Source organism: Geotrypetes seraphini, chromosome 3, assembly GCF_902459505.1.
Source record: "Geotrypetes seraphini chromosome 3, aGeoSer1.1, whole genome shotgun sequence".
In the NCBI taxonomy this organism is placed as follows: Eukaryota; Metazoa; Chordata; class Amphibia; order Gymnophiona; family Dermophiidae; genus Geotrypetes; species Geotrypetes seraphini.
The window spans coordinates 180,818,817-180,842,109 of record NC_047086.1 but is presented as its reverse complement, the minus strand read 5'-3'; the positions used below and the strand labels follow the sequence as shown (position 1 = coordinate 180,842,109).

General features: G+C 44.6%; 1 protein-coding gene across 6 annotated transcripts in view; it reads left to right on the top strand.

Moving 5' to 3' along the window:
• The window catches only part of NOX3 (NADPH oxidase 3), a 119,939-nt gene that overhangs the window by 60,170 nt on the left and 36,476 nt on the right, over nt 1-23,293 (top strand). For all 6 annotated transcript variants that reach the window (XM_033938502.1, XM_033938501.1, XM_033938500.1 and 3 more), the window contains exons 5-7: nt 16,126-16,271; nt 18,737-18,918; nt 22,569-22,698. In XM_033938502.1, the coding sequence (XP_033794393.1) occupies nt 16,126-16,271; nt 18,737-18,918; nt 22,569-22,698 (458 nt within the window). The remainder of the gene's footprint in view (nt 1-16,125; nt 16,272-18,736; nt 18,919-22,568; nt 22,699-23,293) is intronic.

Below are 23,293 nucleotides of genomic sequence, written 5' to 3'. Positions count from 1 at the left end.
GGACACTGCTTGCCTTCTCCTATACATTGCCCTTGCTCAGCATCAGGACTCTTCTTGTCTAAGAACACGGTGGGCAACGCTGGCTGCACAGATATCTTTGCTGAGATGGTTTTATCTTGGCCAAGCTCTTACAAAACTATTCTCCTCCTCCATGCTGCTAAAGATAGTGGGGGTCTCCAGCTCTGACCCCTCCTCTCGGAAATCCATAATCCCCTGCCACAGCATATCCTCCAGATCCAAAATTGACCTGCCCAAAATTGACTATCTGCTTTGCGTCAGTCTGCAGCCCCGCCCATCCCCCCCCGGTTACCTTTTTAAAAATTCTGGTGGCAGTGATGCAGCGCAGTCTCGGCAAGAGCTTTCCACGCTCCTGCCCCTCACTCGCTGGATGGCTGCTTCTCTTTCTGCAGAGTAGCACATAAAGCAGAAGCACAAGCTTTTCAAGCTCATTCCTGGTCCCGTGCCACTCACTGAATGGCTGCCGTCAGTTCACGTGATTTGACGGCAGCCATTCAGTGAGCGGCATGGGACCAGGCATGAGTGCAAAAAGCTCGTGTTCCTGCTTTATGTGCAGCTCTGCAGAAAGAGAAGCAGCCGTCCAGCGAGGGAGGGGCAGGAGCGTGGAAAGCTCCTGCCGAGACCGCACTGGACCACTGCCACCGGAATTTTTTAAAAGGTACCGGGGGGGAGGAACTTGTATTCACTCTATAAGATGCACACCGATTTCCACCCACATTTTGGGGGGAAAAAAGTGCGTCTTATGGAGTGAAAAATACGGTAGGTTTCTAAAATGGTGATTTGGGAATTTTGGCAAATATAATGGCCATGCCATTTTATGCCATATTTTGGACATATTTGTCTTTTGAAAATAATCTCCATAGTATCTCAGGCATATGCTGAAAAATCCTGAGTGAATGTGGGATACAGCACAGGTTTGGGAATCTACTTTAGAGTTTTGGGGCTCCTATGTCTTGCGCTGAGTTATCGTTGTGCTCAAATGTCTTGCGCTGAGTTACCCTTGCGCTCAGTTGTCTCTCGCGCTATTGTCTTTGCGCGGTATTATCTTTGCGCTGATTTGTCTTCGCATTTTTGTCCGCGCGCTGTTTGTCTTGCGCGCATTTGACCTGTCACCGTGGCAAAATAAAGCTCAGAATTTAGGAAATTGGTTGGTTGGGCTGAGAACATTTCAGCACCCCCTCATGTTTCATTAGTTCTTTATCTGAACTCTCTGCTCCAGTTTCCCAGTTTTTCATAACATCTTATTTGCTCCATTTACCTGACCTGATATATTCTGAGTTCTCTGTATTAGAGATGAAATAAAGTGTTCCTCCATCAATAGGCTTTTTTTTAATAGAGGTGCTCAGCCTTTGAAGTGCATCTGTAAATAAGCTTACACGCCAACCTGTAATTTGACATTGGAGCCTATATACCTTTAAATACTGCCTTTAATTATGAGAATTGTAATTAGGGCCCAGTAGAAGCAAACTTGAAAGACAAAAAGAAAGATACAGGCAATGTTATCTTTAATCTAGTGCATCATTTACTATACATTGAAGGGTTTTCTGTTTAGTCTGATGCACTCCTTCCAGAAATCTAGGTCACTCATTAATCAATTATTTCTTATAGATATTTATCCTCCCAGAAACAAGATTAGAGATTTATATTTGCTGACTTGATTGAAGGGTGGTGGAACTTCACACACCAACAGCCAAGAAGCCAGAATGCACAATAGCATGGTGAGAATATCATTTCCCCAACTGCCATGAAAGCGATCTCTTAGCTAGGGTGACCAACTATCAGCCATGAATTTAAGAGAGAATTCGTTAATATTAAACAGGACAATTAATTTATATTGTATATAATATACAGGTCTACAACCTACAACAGGTAATATAGAGAGGTGCCAGGGATCTCAAGTGCTCACAGCTATAAGCCCGATGTTTGTTTCAGGGCTAATAACTACAAAGTGAGCTATCATTGGTCCCAAACGCTCTCCTGAATAATTCTTGCTGAGTTTTTTATATTTTTATTTTTATTTTTTAAGTAACTTAGTGATTTCTTAATTTCTTATGCAGTATTCTCTCAATATAAGATCTGATATAGAAGTACTTAGCTTCAATGTATATTCTTAACGACGGAAGATCTCCATTTCGCTCCTATCACGTATGCAAGAGCTTCATCAGGACAGGCGCCCAAAGCCGCACATTTTTATTATGCAGTAACAATCTCGACTCAACTCTTGTTCCCGGCAGCACGCCTTGCTTGGGCTTTTTCGAAAGTCAAGTCTTAAAGATTTTAGTGTGTCTCACAATATTTTGGAGAGTTATATTATAATATACAGGTCACAATATAGAATAAAAATGTACAGATTTGCATGTTTCTTAGTCCTAACTTATATGCATTTGTCCACTGATGCTGCAGAACTAAGCCAGGAGGATCCAAAAAAATGAGCTAATTTGCTCTGTAATAAGGGAGCTCCGGGGAAATAAGGGAGAGTTGGTCTTAGCTTCTATCCTCCTTTGGCTTGCAAAAACCATGACTGCCGCTACTGACAACATTGAAAGAGACACATCTTTAATATTAAGAAAGCTTCATGCAGCCCATAACATACCAGTTGACCATTTCTGCTCCAATTAATAGTACCTGGAAGATCGAGCTTTGCTCAGAGAGGTAGGATGAATGATCAGTAGGGGGAGATAAGAGCAGTAGCTTCAGTTCTGCTTTTTCCTGCAGCTTGTTGTCTGGCTAAGCTTCCTTACAATGGACTGCAGGGGGAGCCAGGAGCAGTAGCTATAGACAGTGCCTTAGCAACATTCAGTTCTGCTTTTTCCTGCAGCTTGTTGTCTGGCTAAGCTTCCTTACAATGGGCTACAAAGGGCTGCAGGAGGAGGCGGGAGCAGTAGCTACAGAGACAGTGCCTTAGCAACCTTCAGTTCTGCTTTTTCCTGCAGCCTGTTGTCTGGCTAAACTTCCTTACAATGGGCTACAATGGACTGCAGGAGGAGGCGGGAGCAGTAGTTACAGAGACAGTGCCTTAGCAACCTTCAGTTCTGCTTTTTCCTGCAGCCTGTTGTCTGGCTAAACTTCCTTACAATGGGCTGCAGGAGAAGGCAGGAACAGTAGCTACAGAGATATTGCCTTCTCAACTTTTTGTCCTGCATTTCCCTGCAGGTTGGCTGGTTAAAGTTCCTTTCGAATATCTGACCAATGGGCTGCAGTTATCTTTGTATCACTTCCCATGCCTTCCCAAGTTTGCATTAACTTTAGCTGTGTTATTCCTTTTACATTCCATATCTCTTCCTTCAGCCTCTCTTTCCCTCATAACCCCTTACCTACACTGCAGCTCTTCTTCCTTAGCCAGCCAATAAGCAACAGAGGAGATAGGACTAAGAGCTAGATTTTCAAAAAACTGTGTAAAAAACCGTCAGGCTGCTATCGCAGCTGTTATAGTAGCAATTTTAAAAAAGTGAGTCATTCTCCCAAAAATGCTCATGCAAATGAGGTTGGTGGAGAGTAGCAAAGACTCGCTAAATTTGCATGTGCCCATCGCTGGTTATAGTGATAGGCACATTCACAGAATAAATGAAAAAAACCCCACAACAGCAGGAGAGATACCCAATGTCCTTCGCTGCCAACTGACACACCTCCCTGGCAGCGGGAGAGATGCTCAATCTCTCCCACCCAACTGACCTCCCCCCTCCCCCACACACACAGCAGGAGAGATGCCCAATCTCTCCCACCGCCAACCAACACCCCCCCCCCAAACTTCCCTCAGCAGGAGAGTTGCCCACACTCTCTTGCCACCATGTAACCCACCCCCCCAGGGCCTCCGATGACGCAAGCCCTCTCCCCCATACCTTATTTTCAGATGGCTGGCCAGAGGGATGCCTATTCCTTCTGGCCAGCTGGCCTTCCCCTGGCCAGTGCATCCTGGGTATACCAGGGAAGGGCCTAGGGCTCTGATTGGTCCAGGTTGTTTAAGACCCCTCCACAGTCAAAACACATGCCACAAGATGCACTTTTAACAGTGCTGTCACCCCCGGAACAGTCACTGATTTTTGTTACCAAAAGCCGACGCTGCTCTTAGAGAATGGCTCAGCGATTTTTAAGAATCCACCAGAGTGCTCTTTTCATTACTAAGAGCTTATTTGTATGGCAGTATCGGAGACTGCTAGAAAGCTTGCTATAGGCCAAGATAAGCCATTTTGATAATCTGCCGTTAAAATGCATGCAGGCTAAACCATCTGCAAACCAGTTTAGCAACTGTGTTAAAGTTTTGAGAATCTGTGCCCAATAGTTTATGAGACATCAACCTTCATTCCTGGTTTTCCCTGTGGTGTATTGGCTGGCTAAGCTTCCTTAGCAATGTCTTACCAATGGGCTGCAGGGGGAGATGGGAGCAGTACCTACAGAGACAGTGACTTATGTAACAAGAATAAAAAAAATAATAAATTTGGAGCACTTACAGGAGACAGGCAAGAGGGAAATGCTGAGGGCTGCTTGGGGATGGGCCCATGCACAGAACCTGTGAGCTGCAGGGAGATCATAGAGATGAGAAACGGAGAGTCTCCAACATGAAGCTTTGCACATAATAGCATCTCTATCATTAAGAAAGGTAAACAGAGAGATTAAGGCAGCCCCAGGAATTGGTGAGGCTGCTGAGTGAAAGTTTCTAGGTCTGCTCTGGAGTTTGCCTGCATGTGGAAGGAATGCATATTTTTGAAATATTTCCTGTAAATATTTGATTTCATGAGAAATGCTGCAAATTAAACTTGCTTATGAGCTGTTGAGCTGAGTTTGTGTGAGTTATGGGTCACAAACTGATACCTGCTGGTTCTCATGATTTATTGAGATTTCTAATTTAATTTGAAGTTATATTTAAAGGAAAAATGATAAGAACATTTAAAGTGTGTTTCAGAATTTAAATTGGATTTTTGTGACTCCTGTTGCTAAAAAGAAGTATTAAATACTGAGAAATAGAGTTTTAATTCCTTCACAGTGTAAGACCACTGATTCAGCTCAGATTGCCTAATATTATTGGTATTTAAAGCAAATGTTTTATATTTAATTTAGTGTTCATCTGATTTTCTCTTGGAGTTCATTCCTGCATGCTTTTCTGATTACAAATCTGCTGAGCATTTAACCAGTGTGTGAAGCTTAGAAAATCTGAAACTATTTTTGAAAGCTAGGGGGTACATAATCGAAATGGAAATATGTCTAAAAACCCGCCTAAATCGGCACTTGAACGATCAAAAAGACAGGTCATCCAAGTGACGATAATCAAAACGGGTTTTAGACATACAGTGGTGCCTCGCATAACGGACGCCTCGCACAGCGAACGCTGCGCATAACGAACTTTTTGTCTTGCTCCCTATAACGAACTTCGTTTCACACAACGAAGTCGCCCGAGGGGCCCGGGGGGGGGGGCGGAACTACTCTCGCCGCTTCCTAATGTGAGCCGGGAACAGCAGCACCCTCCTGTCTGAATGCAGTGTTCCATCATCTCCCTCTACCTTACCTTAGATGCCGAGTTTTCCGGCTTTCTTTTTCGGCCAGCCACACACTTTCAAAGAGCAGCACATGCGCGCATGCTCTGTTGTTCAATCTTCTCCTCTGACGCAACCGGAAACCGGAAGTTGCAGGAGAGGAGAACATTGATCAACTTCAGCAGCTGCGCGTGCACAGCTTTTTGAAAGCGTGCGGCTGGGTGAAAAAGAAAGCTGGCAAACTCTGCATATAAGGTGAGGTGGAGGGAGGGAAATGTAGGGCTGCAGAACGAATTATTTTGTTTTACATGTATTCTTATGGGAAAACAGGGCTGCAGAACGAATTATTTTGTTTTACATGTATTCTTATGGGAAAACGCGTTTCACACAACGAACGTTTCACATAACAAACTTGCTCCTGGAACGGATTAAGTTTGTTGTGTGAGGCACCACTGTATCTAAAAACAGCTTAGGCCTTTTCAGTGCTGCTGTACACCCAGAGTAAAAAGGGGCGTTTTTGAAGGAGTGGTTAGGGCAGGAGGTAGGCAGGATGTGGGTCGACCTAGACTTAGGGCTCTTTTTACGAAGGTGCACTAGGGCCTTAACGCACGGAATATCGCGCGCTAGCTGCTACCGCCTCCTTTTGAGCAGGCGGTAGATTGTCAGCTAGCGTGCGATAAAAACGCTAGTGCACCTTCATAAAAGGAGCCCTTAGTCGTCCTGCAGAGATAATCAAAAGTTCGAGACTTCCTAGACAGAACTTATATGTTATGACTTAGGCGATCTAAAATCAGATGTAACATAACATAATTCTTTATTTATATACCGCAATATGCCTTTTGGTTCATTGCAGTGCGCAGAAGGTATCAAAAGTGACCAGATAACAACTGCAGGGATAAAGTAGACCCCCACACACTCCCCTAGTGATCACTGACTCCTACAACTACCATAAAAATCAAAATAAAAACGTACATACTTGCCTCCAGAATATCAGCACCGGGCATAGGAAAGCCTAGTAGAGCTGTACAGAGGTGTCTTATATAGTCTGAGGGGTGGGCTAGAGAACCATAGAGAGGAGGACCCAGGCCCATAAGCCACGCTAACCACTGCATTCATGGTGAAACATGTGCACCCACCAAAACCCTACTGTACTGCCATACAAGTGGCACCTGAAGCCATAAGGGCTATTGGGATGGTTGACAGGTGGGTATAGTAGGTTTTGAGGGGGCTCACCATGACCTATAAGGGAGTTGTGGTGAGATGTTTGTGGCACTCTTTTTGTGGAGTTCACAGCAGTGCCCTATAAGGTGTCCCACTACTGAGTTGCCATGTCTGGGTGTCCAGTCCATCACTTTGCTGGTCCCTCCCATGTCCAAAAGGTTTTGTTCTAGGTGTTTTTAACTTGGACGATTTTTGGGATGAGAATGGGGTATAAAGATAGACGACTTAGTGGTATGGACGATCAAATGGCTGGACGTACAAGTAGACGATTCTCCCCCCAAATAAATATTTTGAATGTATTTTTCGAGAATGGACTTTGGACATTTCTGAGATGGCCCATGTACCTAAGGCCCCGCCCATAGGTGGGGCCTTAGGCACCAGGGCCAATCAGGCCTTAGGATAGTGTGGGATGGGCCAGGGAGGGGTGGGCCCACCTCATTTCGACAGAAGCGGGCCTGCCGGACGGACAGTAGGAAGACCTGTCTGGCTAACCAACTAGTATGGTTAGTGGAGGGGTCCGGGGCAGGGGGTTAGTGAGGGAGAGTCTGAGGGGGGTATTAGTGGGGGAGTCCAGAGGGTGGGGGGGCCTTCCAGCAGGAGGGGTTAGGAACCCTCCTGCTGGCAAACATTGGAGGGTGAGGTTGTCTTCGGGCAAGAGGGGTTGGGCTCCCTCCTGCCTCCGCGAACATTGGGAGTGGAGGGTTGTCTTTGGGAAGGAGGGGTTGGGCTCCCCCTTGCCTCCACGATCATTGGGGGGATGTGTCATCTTCTGGCAGAAGAGGTTGAGCACGCTCCTGCCGCGATTGTGGGACTTATCGTGGCAGGGAGATCCCTTGCCACGATAAGTATAGCGGCCGCGTCTACAGTAACCCGGTTCTGTAACCGGCATCTATAACATGGACGTTGGTTACAGAATTGGGTTTATTTTAGGTGGAGACGTCCAGGGGGGGGATCACCCAGACAAAAAATGCAAATAATCGAAGTCACAAGTTCCAAACCCGCGAATATGAAGGGAGATGTGTATCTTTTTTGAGCATGAGAAAAATTATCTTCAGAAGTATCTTCAGAAGTTTGGCCTTTCACACAGATTAGATATTGCAGAGACACATTTTGTTTTCATTCAATGCAAAATTTATTCTAGCTCTTCTCCAATGATAATCAGGACATCATATTTCACATGTAGGTGAAACATTGCTTATGAAGCCTGGTGCAGAGAGATGCCTCCCCACCCCCATCCCATGTTCATTTCTTGCAGAATCCTTTGGCAGGATCCACTGCACATGCAATCATCTTCCCATCAGTCATCCTTGTATGGGAACAAAGCAGCTTTCTTTTTTCTTTGGACCAGGGAAGATGCACTCAGTGTTTCTCTCCATAGTGTACACTTCTTTTTTGGTTAATTTGCCTCTTCTCTGGCTAATTTTTTCATGTGTCTCACATGGGACCCTCCCTCTTAGATTTAGTTCTTCATTTTTTTGGCACCTTCACTTTCTTAAGTTTTCTTTTCAGTTCCTTAGGTCCCTTAAGCTTATCCCCTTTTTTCTTCAAAATAGCATCGTTTCATTTCTCTGTGACCATTTCTCTCAACATGTTCCAGAAAACTCAGTGGTTTTAAAAAGTGTTCAGATGCCACAGGACTATATCCCTTACAAGCCTCCATTCATGATACCTGCAATGTCTGGAACTCAATCTTTCGTCTTGTCACCTATGTTCACAGTTATCATTAAGAAGCATTAGATCTTGTAGTTGATACCTTCTCTTCTCTAACCTCTCTCCATCTTCCAGCCACTGAACTTGATGTGCATTCCTTTCCACCTCTGACTTTTTAACAATATTGATTATAAACTGCCTAGTAGCACCGTGTGTATTTAGGCAGCATATAGAGCACCTGTAAGAGTCGAAAACAGCAGTGCAAAAATAATTTTTGGCATGGACAGTCTGATCCACTGAAGTCAACATCGGAAGTATCGGTCCCTATGGCTTGCAGAGTTGCATTAATAATAATAATAACAGTTTATATACCGCAATACCGTTAAGTTCTATGCGGTTTACAATAGATTAAGCGAGGTACAAATTGATTGAATTTAAGAGGAGAGTTAATAGGACCGGAAATGTGTTGTTGAGGAGAAAGAGATTAATAGGACAGAGGAATCACTATGGAGGAGAAAGAAGATGAGTGGGTCAGTTGTCTAGATACTTTAGGAACAGTTGAGTTTTTAGATGTTTTCTGAATTCCTCATAAGTAGTGGGCGAAAGCAGTTGATCTAGGTCTTTACCCCACAATGTTGCTTGATGTGAAAGAAGGTGTTCATGGTGTTTTTTCAGTTTACAACCTCTAACTGGGGGAAAAACGAAGTAGAAATGAGAGCTTCTCTTGTGTCTGTTGACAGAGAAGGAGAAAAGGTCAATTATGTATTTAGGGGCAAGTTCGTTTAGCGCTTTAAAGCAGAAGCAGGCGAATTTCGGCATTGATCCCCACTGAAGCACAGTCTTGGCCAATGGCTGACCTCAAGGAGCAGATCAGGGTCATGCTCCAACAGGAGATGGGGTACCTTTTTGCTGGATGTGATACTGAAGCACTGAAGGCATCGGTATCAGTCCCAATGAAGCTTTAGGCTGTACTAGAGGACCATGCATTGCTTGTTCACCATGTGTTGACATTGATGCCTCAAAGGGCATTGGAGTCGGTGCCAATCAAAACAATTTCATTGTCTAGTCCTTCCAGGGAGGAAGCTTTCTGAGAGCACAGGAGGACCCGCATGCTCATGCCCAGAGCTTTGCCAGCAGCCCAGTAAACCAAGGCAGACAGGCTTAGGTTTCTCCACTGGAGTATTTTAATGAGTCTAATTCAGATCATTCTTGGAAGTCTGGCCAAGAACAGAGGAAGGATCTCACAGAATCCCATCAGATCCCTTCCCTCCCAATGGAAGGAGAAAGTCTCCCCCTGTGGAAATCTCCTTCACTGAGTTTGTATGGGAGATGCCAAGTTCCATTCCATTTCAGTTAAATATCGAGGATGAGCCCAGGATGGAGATGTTGGGCATCCTCAGCTTTGCTACCCCTCCTAAGGAATCTGTGACAGTGTCCATGCACAGAATCCTTCAGATTGTGCAGATGAAACAGTGGGATATGATCCTCTTTGTTCCCTAGTCACAAGAAGGCCAGCTCTATGTATAGATTCCAGAAGGCTCCCAGATTCAAGAAGCTTGAGCTTCCTCATCATTCTATGGTGGCCAAATCTGTTCTCAAAAGGGCCTAGAGTTCCAAGACTCCATGCCAGCAGGCTCCATTGGTGACATCAACCACATATGTCAGAATGTACATCCTGCCTAGAACACCTAGTACAAGTGAGTAACTATTGTCTCTGCTCATCGATATCCAAAAGCAGCTATGCAACTGGTGATGGTACCAACTCCATAAATGCTTTCTTTTTTTTTCTCAATTGACTAAATAAATTATCTCAAATTCCAATTAAGCCTGTCAGCATAATTGAAATTCATGGGAGCTCTGGGGCAAAGGTCTTGTTAATGATTTAAATGACCAAAGTTATCTGCTTAAAAAAGGGCATAGCTAGGAGCATTCCAAGGCTAAGTAGTGCTACTCAGCCGGTCAGCCCCCTAGAAAAATAACTTTATCTGACTGAGTAGCACCATACAAATAACAGTTATATTTTAAAGAGGTAAGTTATCCATTTAAAGTCATATGTGAAATTTCACCATTATCTCCTGGGTAGATAATGCCACTAAAAAGCAATATAACTTTAAATGGATAACATCCATTTCATGTTAAATGGCAACAGCCTGGCTAAATATTTATCTCCTATTTTCCTGTTGAAATGGTGTAATGCCTCCCTGCCTGATATAATCAGCCTGCGGTGATCAGAAGTATTAAAATTGCCGACTGCCATGGGCTGAATTTAACCTGAATATTCAAAACCAAGGCCATGTCCAGGCACCGGCATTGATTGCCTGGTCAGCCGCTGACCTGGAAGTTAAGAGGACGCTGGTCAATATTCAGCAGTGGCTCCCACATAGCTAAGAGGGCAAAGATAGCTCTGCCTTTTGTGTAGTCCTTTTCGCCTTCTTAGCTCTGCAGGCTTTGGCATTGAATATGGCACATGCCCACATAATTTCTGGCTCCTCTCCAACTTCATCCACTAGCTGCAGGCTTCAAAGTCATTAATAATGAGAGCAACTACCAGGACTAATCTGGACTACTTTACCTGATTAGGCACAATTGTGAGTAAAGAACTAGCCCCCACCCCCTTTTACTAAGGTTTCTACTGTGGCCCCCTCTTCTACGAAACCGCGCTAGCGGTTTTTAGTGCAGAGAGCCGTGCTGAATGGCCCACACTGCTCCCAATGCTCATAGGAACTCAATGAGCATCGGGATTAGCAGGGGCCATTCAGCACGGCTCTCTGCGCTAGAAACCGCTAGCGCAATTTCGTAGAAGAGGGGGTAAATGCTCTGACACTCATAGAATTCCTATGAGCAGCGTTGGAGCATTTAGCACTCAAAGCCATGGTAGAAACCTCTACCGTGGCTTAGCATAAAACCAGCCTAGAGAGATAATTTTTCAGAAATGCTTGAATCATCTGGAAGGTGGTATCAGCAAGTAGTAATTACTGCTGGTATTATCTATAGTTGTATTCTAGCACTATGGAACACTCACTTAGCCCAGATATGACAGAAGCTGTGTGGGATTTTGAAAAAAAAAATTTTTCAAAAGATTGAGATCAACATTGTAAAAACATGGCACTAATGATCTGAAATGAAAGATCCATTTTTCTTTGGCATGGAACAGCAGATGCTTGCTGGAATTCTTTCTGTTGCTAGTGAGATGCCAACTGTTATTATTTTGAAGAAAAAGTTCTCCATTTTGTGTGCATGCATAAATCACAAGGAAACGCTGCTAGTTCATCTAAAATAAATGCAAAGATCCACCTAAACTTGTAAGAAAAATGTTAAGAACTACCTATCCTATGTCCTATGGACTTGGCTGGTCTGTGTGTCACAAGTCACCTTCAAATTGTCTGTTGTGGTATGAACTATTTTTTAAAAATGTAAATTATTAATTTAAACTGTTCCTTTTAAGCACTTTCTGCTCTATCTCACTTTTTTTAACGCCCAAGGGGACCATGTTAAATCTTTAACTGAAATAATCATTCTCCAAAGACAAGTGGGCATAATATTCTCACGTGTGGATGGTGTCATCCACGGAACCCGGTAAAGACACTGCCAAATGCACTGTAAGTAAATCTTTAGGCAATGCCTGCACCATGCATATGCAGGTGCCTGCCCACCCATCAGCACATGGAACCAACAATTAAGTTTTCGGCAATGTAGAGAAGCTATGGGGCTCATAATAAAAAAAAAAAAAAGTCTAAAAAGTGGCCTAAATGGGTACTTGGATGATCAAAAAGCCTGATCGTCCAAGTACCCATAATCAAAGATGTTTTTAGACGTATCTAAAACCAGCTTAGGCCTTTCCCCTGCCTCTAAATGCATAGAGCGAAAAGATGCATTTTTAGAGGAGGGGAAAGGGCGGGAGGTGGGCCGACCTAGACATAGGCAGGTATAACCAAAAGTCAGATTGCCTGACCCGGTCCATGTGTCTAAGGCCCTGCCCACAGGAGGGCATAAGGCTACTGGGCCTATTCTGGGATGGCTGGCCTGCTGGACAGAGGAGCTTGGCACCCGTCTGGCCGGCTAACGATTGTAAGGTACGGGGGGATTGGGGGGGATCGAGGGGTCGGCAAGGGGGGTCTCGCGGGTCGGTGGGGGGACAATCGGGGGTTCGGGAGGGTGAGCATGGGGAGGTTCATCGAGGGCAGGAGGGCCTGGGATCCCTCCTGTCCGTATTTTAGTGGGGGTGGGGAGTGAGTGGTTCGCCTGGGCAGGAGGGGTTGGGCTTCCTCCTGCCCAATATTGTAGGGGGCGGGTCATGTGGCCAGGAGGGCTTGAGCTTCCTCCTGGTCCGATTGTTATTGGCGGGGGGGGGGGGGGGGGGGGTTCGAGGATCGCCGGGGCAAGAGGGCTTAGGCTCCCTCTTGCCCCAATCGTAGTCGGGGAAGGTTCGGGGGCTCACGGGGCAAGAGGGCTTGGGCTCCCTCTTGCCCTGATTGTAGTCGGGGAAGGTTCGGGGGCTCTTGGGGCAAAAGGGCTTGGGCTCCCTCCTGGCCCGATCATAATCAGGGGTTCGGGGTGTCACCGGGGCAAGAGGGCTTGGGCTCCCTCGTGCCCCGATCGTAGTCGGGGGTTCGGGGTGTCACCGGGGCAAGAGGGCTTGGGCTCCCTCCTGCCCCGATCGTTGTAGGGAAGGGGTGGATTCTGTAACCAGTGTTGTTTTTGACAGACACCGGTTACAAAATCCAGCTTTTAGGTGAAGGACTGGCTCCTCCTTCGCCTTAAAGCCCTTGTTCTGGGCGTTTGGGACTTAGGCTTTTTTTAGGTTGATGATATGGTGTAAGAGTAGACGTAGTGGTGGTCTGAGCATTTAAACAGCTGAACGTAGAGGCAGGCCATTATTTTTTTAAAAACCTCCTTTTGGACGTTTTTTTTTGATAATGGACATTTTCCCTGCTTCTACTTTCAATGTTTAAGGTCTTAGGCCAAAAGGGGACTTAGACGTTTTTTTGATTATGCCCCTCCACGTCTTCAGTCTCTCCTCAGCACATCAAACAATGAAGCCTTTTTTGTACCTTCCCAGTATTTTTTTATTCTTGTTTTCTTCATTTTTATTATTTTCCAGCATTTTTTTCAAGTTTGGTTAAATTTTGTCAATTTTTGACCTTCATGCCACTTTGAGGCCTCTTTTTTTATTTTCTGTTTAAATGTCTTTATTAAATTTCATAAAATACAATAATTCAACACAACAATAAATCTAATGACATTTAAACCCTTCTCTCCCTTCTCCCAACAAAATGGTAAAAGTAGACGAATTGGGAGTACAAACCAGAAAGAGTCAATTAGAAATGTATTCTACAGTAGTCATCTAAAAGAGCACAAATGATCTTAAAATATTGACCTGACATTGCCTAACAGCAGCTACTTCTTCATATTTATGTGTTTAAGACAGACTCCTGCTCACCGTGCAGGAAAAGAAAGAACTGCACTGTTTTTCCATCCTAATAAAATATGCTCAATTGCTAGATCCATAAGAACATCAAATAATTTGGCTTTATATTTTTTAACTAAACGCGATAAGATAGCAGAATGCAAAAGGACAGTTTCATAAATCAACTCTATACAGAATCCAAAGATTTCTTGCACTCGTTGCCAGACTTCATCCCAAACCTTTTTAACAGCATGGCATCCAAACAGGCCCTTTTTTTTTTTTTTTTTTTTTTTATAACCCAAGGAGCATCAACATTTTTCAGTATATTTTGTAGTCAAGCTCCCCAGGCCATCAAGCCTTTTGACTTCACATCAGCAGTTTTTCCCTCCATGTGAAAGAAGGTGCCAAGCGGCTTCAAGAAATGTACTCAATATAACCAGACCATTTCAAGCTATGATCTCTATAATTGGTGTGTTCAGTGTCTAGGTCCTAAACATCAGGACATTCATTATGAATTCTGTATATGCAAAAGAGGTCACTTCACAAACTACCTCAAAACAACCGGGCACCAGCTGACTTCATAACAATATCAGACCTAGATTTCCACCTGATCATTACCTCAACCACTCACCTACTCTACTCTAGACCTAGTCTTCACACAAAAAGACAAACCTGCCAACCCTCACATCCAACACTACGTCTCTGAACTAGTACCATGGTCCAACCACTACCTTATCACGTTCCATCTCACAAGCACAGCTAGAAAACCCCCAACCACCCCACTTAAGAAGGTACTCAACCCTAACATGGTCAACCTAGAAAAACTATCATCCGGCATCTTTAAAATAGTTGAACTGGCTGGGCCCAAACTAACAACCATCCATGAAGTCGCATCAAACTGGCACACGCAAGTCAAGACCCTCTATGAAAACCTAGCGGAGACCAAGAAAATAAAACCTAACACTGCCAACTTCATCTGGGTGCATTATGGGATCTGCAGCACTGATTTCAATGGATAGAATCATGGACTACAAATACTACACTGCTTTGAGATGTAATTTTAAAACCAGGACTGGCCAAAAAGTCTCCCTTCTGGAATGAGTAACCTGATCACCCTATTCTTCTGTATCCCCTGCCCATAATGGCCAGCATTCCCCTCCCCCTCTTCAGCATCTCTCCTTCCCTTCTTCCTTCCCCTTCCTGTCCATGGTGGAAAACATTCCCCTCCTCTCTCCTCCCCTTCCCCACTTTAGCATATCTCTTTCTCTGGTGGAAAACTGGAACGCTCTTCCGGAGGCTGTTATAGGGGGAAACACTCTCCAGGGATTCAAGGCAAAGTTAGACAAGCTCCTGCTGAACCAGAAGGTAAGCAAGTAGGGCTGGTCTCAGTTAGGGCACTGCTCTTTGACCTGGGGGCCGCCACGGGAGCAAACTGCTGGGCACGATGGACCACTGGCCTGACCCAGCAGCGGCAATTCTTATGTTCATTTCCCCTCCTGCACATGGTATCCAGGATTCCCCTTCTCCTCTTCTGCATGTCTCTGATTCCCTTCTTTCTCCCCCTCCTGCCCATGGTATCTAGCATTTCCCCCTCCCTTTCCACTCCCGAGTAGCTCTCTCTTTCCATTCTTCCTATACCTCCTATGCATGGTGACCAGTCGCTCATGTCCTTTCCGACTGCTCTGCCTTCTGCCGCTCTGCTCTCTGCCCTGCTTCTCTGTTCTCTGCCCCGATCTGCTCTCTGGCCCCTCCGATTTCCTGTCCTTTGGCCCCTCCAATCTCCTGCTCTCTGGCCCGATCTCATGCCCTTCCCTGCAGTGCAAGCCCCAGGTTAAAACCATGGGCTTGCGAAGAAAAAAAAAGAGAAAAATTCCTGCTCTGTCGGGCACAGAGGGCCAGCGCATGCGCAGACCATCTGCAGATGGTCTGCACATGCGTTGGGATCATTATAGAGCGATCTGGGCGGTCGGTTGGGGGCATGATTCTGAGGGCAATTTGTGTATCAGCCCCCTGGACACAGATCAGATCGGATCGCTCATGGATTGGATACGATCCATGCCCTTAGTGAATCTGGCCCAGAGTCATCATCCACAGGGAAGCAAGGTAAGGAGGAAAATTAGCAGGTGCTAATCATAACACACTAGCTGGATATGGAAGGAACATCCATTCTCCAACCATGACAAGCCCTCTTCTAAAAATAAACAGCCTATTCTCACACACTAACTGCTTGTTAAATGCTTAACACCATTTCGTAAAAGTGTCTTTTTAGTTTCTTAAAGATGAATAGGTAAGCAATGTAGTGTGAACAAATGCTGCAGACTGATACACAATATAACACCTGTAATTTCCTCTTTTGTACAGTCATCCATATTGTTGCGCATTTGATCAACACAGAGCGGTATAATTTGGGTCATTCAAAAGAAGCTGGAGAATTGCAGAACAAGCTTTCCTGTATAGGTAGAAATCCAAATGAAAGCTACTTAAACCCTATCAGAAACTATAAAACTGTGAGTTTTCCATTTCTATCGCAATATCCTGTTTACTGCAAATGAAATAGGTGCTGGGCCTAAGAGATTTTGTGTTAGTTATCTGCATCACTGAACAATTAATCCCTCTGTTTCATGAATTCTGAATCCATCATTTCTCCCCAGCTAAGGAGAAAAATCATTTCCCTGTCTACTTTCAAAGACAGGAGGTTCAAATCGTAGTAGAAGGCACCATTCCTACAGACAAGTTAATTTTAGGTCATAATTACTAATATACACCCTAAAAAATCAAAAAACACATATTTTTGCCAAATAATTGGATCTTTTTTAAAAAGGTGCCAGAAAAATTGGCCTTAATGCGCCCTTATGTGGGTCTTTCCAGCAGTCTAAGGCCATTTGTTTCTTCAGCTGGAAAATGGCTAATTTCCAGTTTCTGGCATTAATGGCCACATGCAAATGTTATTATTGACACAATGCAAGAAAAACAGCAAATGCAAGCTAAGGTGCTCAATTTATTTATTATATCAATTTAAGAATCAACATGTATGTGTTTCGGCCAAAATGGCCTGATTCAGGAATCTAAGAATAAAATAACAATTATACAAAATATTGGACATCTATATAAAACCAAACATATCAATTTAAAAACCAATTTGGAAATAATATATGATAGTCTACTAAAAAAAATGAAATAAAAATTTTCTCTTGGAAAAGCATAATAATAAAGATGATAAAACTGCAACGCTTTACACATATGTATAGAAAATACAGACGCAGTCAGCAGAGACTTATGTTTTTTTAGTAAAAGCACTAGGTTTTTAAAAATATGTTTGTTTAAATATTTTAAACTCTAGTCTTTAAGTCTGTTACATTAATGGGTGCTAGAATAGATGTGTGTGTCTGTCTTTCTTTCTCTCTGTCTTCTTGGCCACTTTCTGTCTGTCTTTCTTTCTTTCTCTCTCTCTTTTTCCTCGGCTGTCCACCACCATCTCTTGCCTACTCCCCCTGTCCAGCAGTAGCCCTTCTTTCTTCGTTTTACCTCCCCCCCCTATCCAGCAGCACCTCTTTCCTGTTCCCCTTGTCCATCAGGAGGCCTTCACCCTGTCCTTTTACTCCCCCCCCTGTCCCCTCTTCCCTGCTCCCCCTGTCCAGCAGCACCCATTCTGGCCCACCGGCACAAACCTCATGACCATCTCTCCCTCTCTTACTTCCTCTGTCCATATCTCTCCCTCCCCCTTCTGTCCCCTCCCTGAATCTCTCTCCCTTTCCCCATCTTGCCTCCTCCACATCCATTTCTCCCTTCCCCCATTTCTCTCACTCTGTAACGCACCCCTGCCGGCATCTACTCCTCCCCCTTCCTCCCTCCCACATGCTCATCCGCCCGCCGTGTTTAACTTCAAAGAAAAGCGCTGTGCTGCACTGTTGCTGGCCTCAGTGTCTTCTGGCCACTGCGGCCAGCCCTAGCGGAAATAGGAAGTTGTCAGAGGGTGGGCCGCAGTAGAGAGAAGACGACGAGGCCAGTGGTAGCACGGCGCAGCGCTTTTCTAAGAAGCTAAATGTGGCAGGTGGATGAGCAGGCGAGAGGGAGGAGGGTGAAAAGTAGATGCCGGCAGGGGCGCCTGTGTCCGCCTTGTTCCGACACCTATGGAATCAGCGGCAGCAGCAGTTTCTCTGGTGGTGAGTGAGGGCGGAAGGGGTGAGTTGCTGGCGTGTTCCCTGCCTCCTTGTTCGAAAATGGAATTCGGCACGAAGAGACACAGCATTCTGTCAGTGAAAACGCCGTCCTAAGTGTGCATGCACGCTTAGGGTTTTATTATAGAGGATTCTGGAGGCCACACCTTCAAAAAGATATGGAGGAATATTTTTTTAACCGCTAAAAAGTTAACTAGTTATGCCAATATTCAGCACTAACCGGTTAACTTTTTTGTGGTTAAAGATAGGATAGCTGTTTGAGTGGTCCTATTTGACCACGAAACTTACCTGGTTAGGCCCTGACTATCGGCACCAAACTGGATAAATCATGCGATACAGCTACTTATGTGCTAGGTACTAACCGCTAATAGTCAGCAGAGATAACCAGTTATTTCTCACTGAATATTAGCGGTTAGGCAGCGATATACTATTTAACTGGTCAGCAACCATATCTTGCTGATTAAATAGCTTTGATTATTGGCTGAATCATTTACAGAGCACTATCGTAACATGAATAATGTGTTTACCATATTTATTATATACTTATAATAGACTTTAATATTTAATAGGAAATATACAATAACAGTAGAAGGTACAATTTCAATTACAATTGCAGTTTGGTAGATGATGATTTTAAATTTTTGGTAATTGCTTATATAAAATTCATCATGTACGCAGCAATAGACAGAGTAAAATCATTTTGGCATAACCAACCTTGTTGCATGATTTAGCTTTTCTTCTAGCCATCCACAGGTTGACAGATTATTTTTAGTCTCCTTTGTTTCTTTCTGCAGGACACAACTAAAGAAATTCTGTCTACTGTAGCTGGTGTTACTGGATTTGTGATCACTTTGGTTTTAGTTCTAATTATGACATCATCCACAGAGCTCATTAGAAAGTCCTTCTATGAGCTATTCTGGTATCTTCATCATCTTTCCATTATTTTCATTACTGGCCTACTCATACATGGTGTAGGGTAAGTGTGATTTCATAGCAGGAATTTTATGTAAAAAGTTCAAAAGAAATCTATTTTAATCCTGTTTTATAAAGGTAACAGATAGTGGCATAGCTAGAACTCAGTGAGCCCTGGGTAGGAGGACCAAGATTGGGGCCATAGGTGTGTGGCCTCCCCCCTGGTTCCAGCATCTCTCCCCCTGACCAGGTCTAGCATCTCTCCCCCCCTTCCCCCAACAGCTGCCTTCTAAAATAGCTGCCATAATCTCTCACAGCTGCTTGCGGCATTTCCTGTAGTATTGTGAGCTGCTGTGAGAGACCGCAGCAGCCATTTTAAAAGGCAACCACCAAGAGGCAGGAGTGAGAAGACTCTACTCCTGCCACAAAGACTTTAGTTGAAACAGAGAGGAAGCCTTTAGCACTGTCTCTGCCGCTGTAGCATCTGAAGAACCTGGGGGGCAGGTAGGTAGCTGGGCAAGGAGGGGTGAGGTACTGGACCTGGGTACCTAGAAGGGAGGGTTCAGTTGCAGGTGGATCCTACCATTTGGGCGGCCCTGATCATTTTCAGTGGTCGCTATGCCCCTGGCAACAGAAGTGCCCAATACCTTTATAAAACAGGCACAATGCCAATACACACAATTACACCTGCTCCAAAGTTGATATGTGTGCATTCTACAGAAGTACCCAAGTATTTTAAAACTGCAACTATACCCCAAGGAGGGGCAACCTAGCATCCCGCAGATGTTGATATACTGTATATATTTAAATATAAACCGAGGTAACCTTTTGCCCCCTCCCCCAAAAGGGGGAAAAGGTTCACTTGAAAATAAACCGGGGGGAAGGGGGTATATTCAATTGCTCTGCCTTGCACCTAGCCCTCCTTCCCTCCCTCCCTCCCTCCTTCCTTCCCTTTCTCCTTCTTTTCCTCCCTCGTTACTTTTCTCCTTCCCTTCCTGCCCAGCTCTGCATCCAGCCTCCAATGCCCACTGCAGGCCTCCCTTAAGCCCTGATGGTCCAGCAGTGAGCCAGAATAGGAGAAATCCTTCTCGTGTCCTGTCCCGGCCAATTTTTAACCACCCCGCTTCTCCTGCCTCCCAGACATCTCTACAACATACCTTTTGAACCTTGGTTTTCTAGCAGTGAAGCAAGTGGTCAAGCAAGTTCCCAGGGCAATCTCTTGAGACTATGATGTTGTTCCCTATTTTTGCCTGAAGGAATTCAAGTTAACCCTTGGAAAGACTTACTCAATGCAAGGAGAGTGCTGAGTATACTCTGCAAACTGGCTTCCCAGCCCTGACCTCCCAACAAAGTGTAAAAATGTACTTATATTAATCTTCCCTGGCAAAACATGTTGTCTTTATAAAAGAGGTGCAATATAAATAATTGTGCCATTTCTACCTAGGAAACCTGTTATAAAATTACAACAGAGGGCAATTTTCAGCCTAGGGTTCCATTAACATGGGTTCTAAAAAAGTAGGATGTTCTTCACTAGCCAGAGTATGTGGTAAGAGTGGATAGCTTAGCTGGTTTTAAGAAAGGTTTGGACAAGTTCTTGGAGGAAAAATCCATAGTCTGTTATTGATAAAGACATTGGGGAAGCCACTGTTTGCCCTGGATTGGAAGCATGGAATGTTGCTACTATTTGGGTTTTTGCCAGGTACTTGTGACATGGATTGGCTACTGTGAAGATGGACCATTGGTCTGACCCAGTATGGCTATTCTTATGTTCTAATAATCAGTCTACTTGCTTTCAAGCCTCCTATATATGGAGTCCCTGTTACCAAGTCTGTTTCAGACTTACCATTACCTGCTTTTCTGATTCCAGTTTCAGGCCTGCAGTTCAAGTATACTTAGTGTGACCATATGGCTCCAGAAAAAAGGGGACGGATTGAGACATCCGGGTTTTACTTCCATTGAAAGCAACCAAGATGTCTCAATCTGTTCTCCTTACTTCCATTGCTTTCAATGGAAGTAAAACCCGGATGTCTCAATCCGTCCCCTTTTTTCTGGAGCCATATGGTCACACTAAGTATACTGTACTCCCTGCCTAGGGTTACCAGATGTCTGGATTTCCCCAGACATGTCATTCTTTCAGATCAGTGGCTTGATATCTACTGAACTCGGAGCACCACAGGTACCTTGTACCCATGAATCAGTAAGTGGATTTAAAATGGAAAATGCCCCTTTAAAAAACCGCTTTCAGGATGGAGCCCTAGGAAAGCTTTTCTCTACATATTTTGTATGCAGGGAAAAAACAAGGAAGTCGGTGTGAAGATTTCAAAACAAAATCCTGGTGTATACTTCTGACAGCCCACAACAGAGTGACCAGACCCATCCCCAGCACTGGACATTTTCCTCACATGAAACCATATCCATTTAGTCAGTAGCATGTACAGTATATTTTTTTGCTGAAGAAGACCTAGGGCAAGTTTAAAGGTGGACTTTCCAATTGGTTAAGTCCCCATTTACCCAAGGAAATCTCTCCGAAAATTGTCCTTGCAACTAATTAGTTTCCATTCTTAAACATAGCCACAAATAACCTTCCACTTTTCCCTTCCCCAGTATCTACTTTCCTGTCTCTTCCTCAGCATCCAGCTTCCTCCTTCCCTCTCCTATCTACACTTCTATCTCCTTCCCCTTTCTCAGCATTCACCCTCCTGCCTCCTTCTTCTGACATTTGGTCTCTACCTCCCCCACCCCCAGTATATGCCCTGTGATTCTTCTACCCCCTTCCGTAACATTTGATCTCTACTTCCTCTCTGCTTCTCCCACCACAGCACCCAGTGGTGTGGTAAGGGTGAGCAGTGCCCAGGGAGGTGGCGTTACTCTCCCCCTCCTCCCCCACTGTGCGCACAACCCCTTCCCTTTCCCTGTACCTTTTTTACTTCTCCTGCATGAGAAGCATGCCTATGTCGGTGTCGGCTCGCACTTTGACATCACTTCCTGGGCGCGGGTCCCGGAAGTGATGTCAGAGAGAACGCCGATGCCGACGCGGGCAGCAGTCTCACACCATGGAAGTAAAAAAAAGATACGGGGGAAGGCAAGGGACACGCGGGCGCGGCAAGGAGAGGAGCGGGAGACGGAGAGGAGGAGGGGTGCCACGCCCTTAGGAAGACCACACCTCTTGCGGATTGCCCCTGCACCTCCCTTACTATGCCACTGACAGCACCTGCTGCATGCCTTCTTTTCCTCTCCTTGCCCTAATATCTGCATTTCTACCTCCTGGAAGCAACTGTGGCTGAGCCTAAGCAACACAGAATCAACATAAAATATATTATTTACAGCTGAAGCGGGTTTTACTGCTACATATAAGTCTTCATAGGAACTGCCTAAGCCTGATTGGTTAATAATTTTCTCACACTTTGCAAGAGCACTGGAGTTCTTCTCTGGGACTGCTGATCTGTTGTGAATCGGAAAAGGTCAGCAAAGAAGCACTTCCGTATTTTTCGTTTCTGGTCTGATTTACAATTAAAACTTCTAGTCATTTGCATGCAAATAATTCTGTTGATATTTATAAGCATAAACAAAGATACTAATCATACCTGCCATCTGATCCCTACAGATGAATAATTCTAGCAATATCCATTCCAGCACGGTATATAACTTCAGCTGTTGCATGAAAACAAAGGGTGCGAACTGGAGCAGTAATGTCTGTATATTTTTATTTTGTAGTCAGATGGTCCAAAGTCAAACACCTCAGAGTCTTTTATTGCACAATGTCACGTACTGTAAAGATTACTATAATGAATGGGGAGAAATGGAACAATGCCCTATGCCAGAGTTCTCAGGCAAAAAACCTGTGGTAAGAATGTTTTTATCCTTATCAGTTAGGGCTCCTTTTACAAAGCCGCGCTAGGGCCTTAACGCGCGGATAAGTTCATGTAATCCTTTTTCTTCTTCTCTACCCACTATTTTAAGTTCTTGTAAACCGTGTCGAGCTCCATTCTCATGGAGATGATGCGGTATATAAACTTAAGGTTTAGATTAGATTAGCGCGCGCTAAATTGCCGCACGCGCTGGCCGCTACCGCCTCCTTTTGATCAGGCAGTAGATTTCCGGCTAGCGCGTGCTACAGTGCGCGCTAATCCGGTGCGTGCGATAAAACCGCTAGCGCGGCTTTGTAAAATTAGCCCTTAGTTTCCGATTGCTACTGCTGCTATTAGTTATTTTCTAAAGCGCTACCAGACGTACACAGCGTTGTACTGAGTCACAAAGAAGACAGTCTCTGCTCGAAAGCACTTACAATCTCAACCAGTGTTTCTCATCGTGGTCCTGGAGTTCTCCCTTGCCAGTCAGGTTCTCAGGATATCCACACTGAATTTGCCGTAAACTTGATCTGCATACACTGCCTCCATTATATGCAAATTTCTTTCATGCATATTCATTGTGGAGAGCTT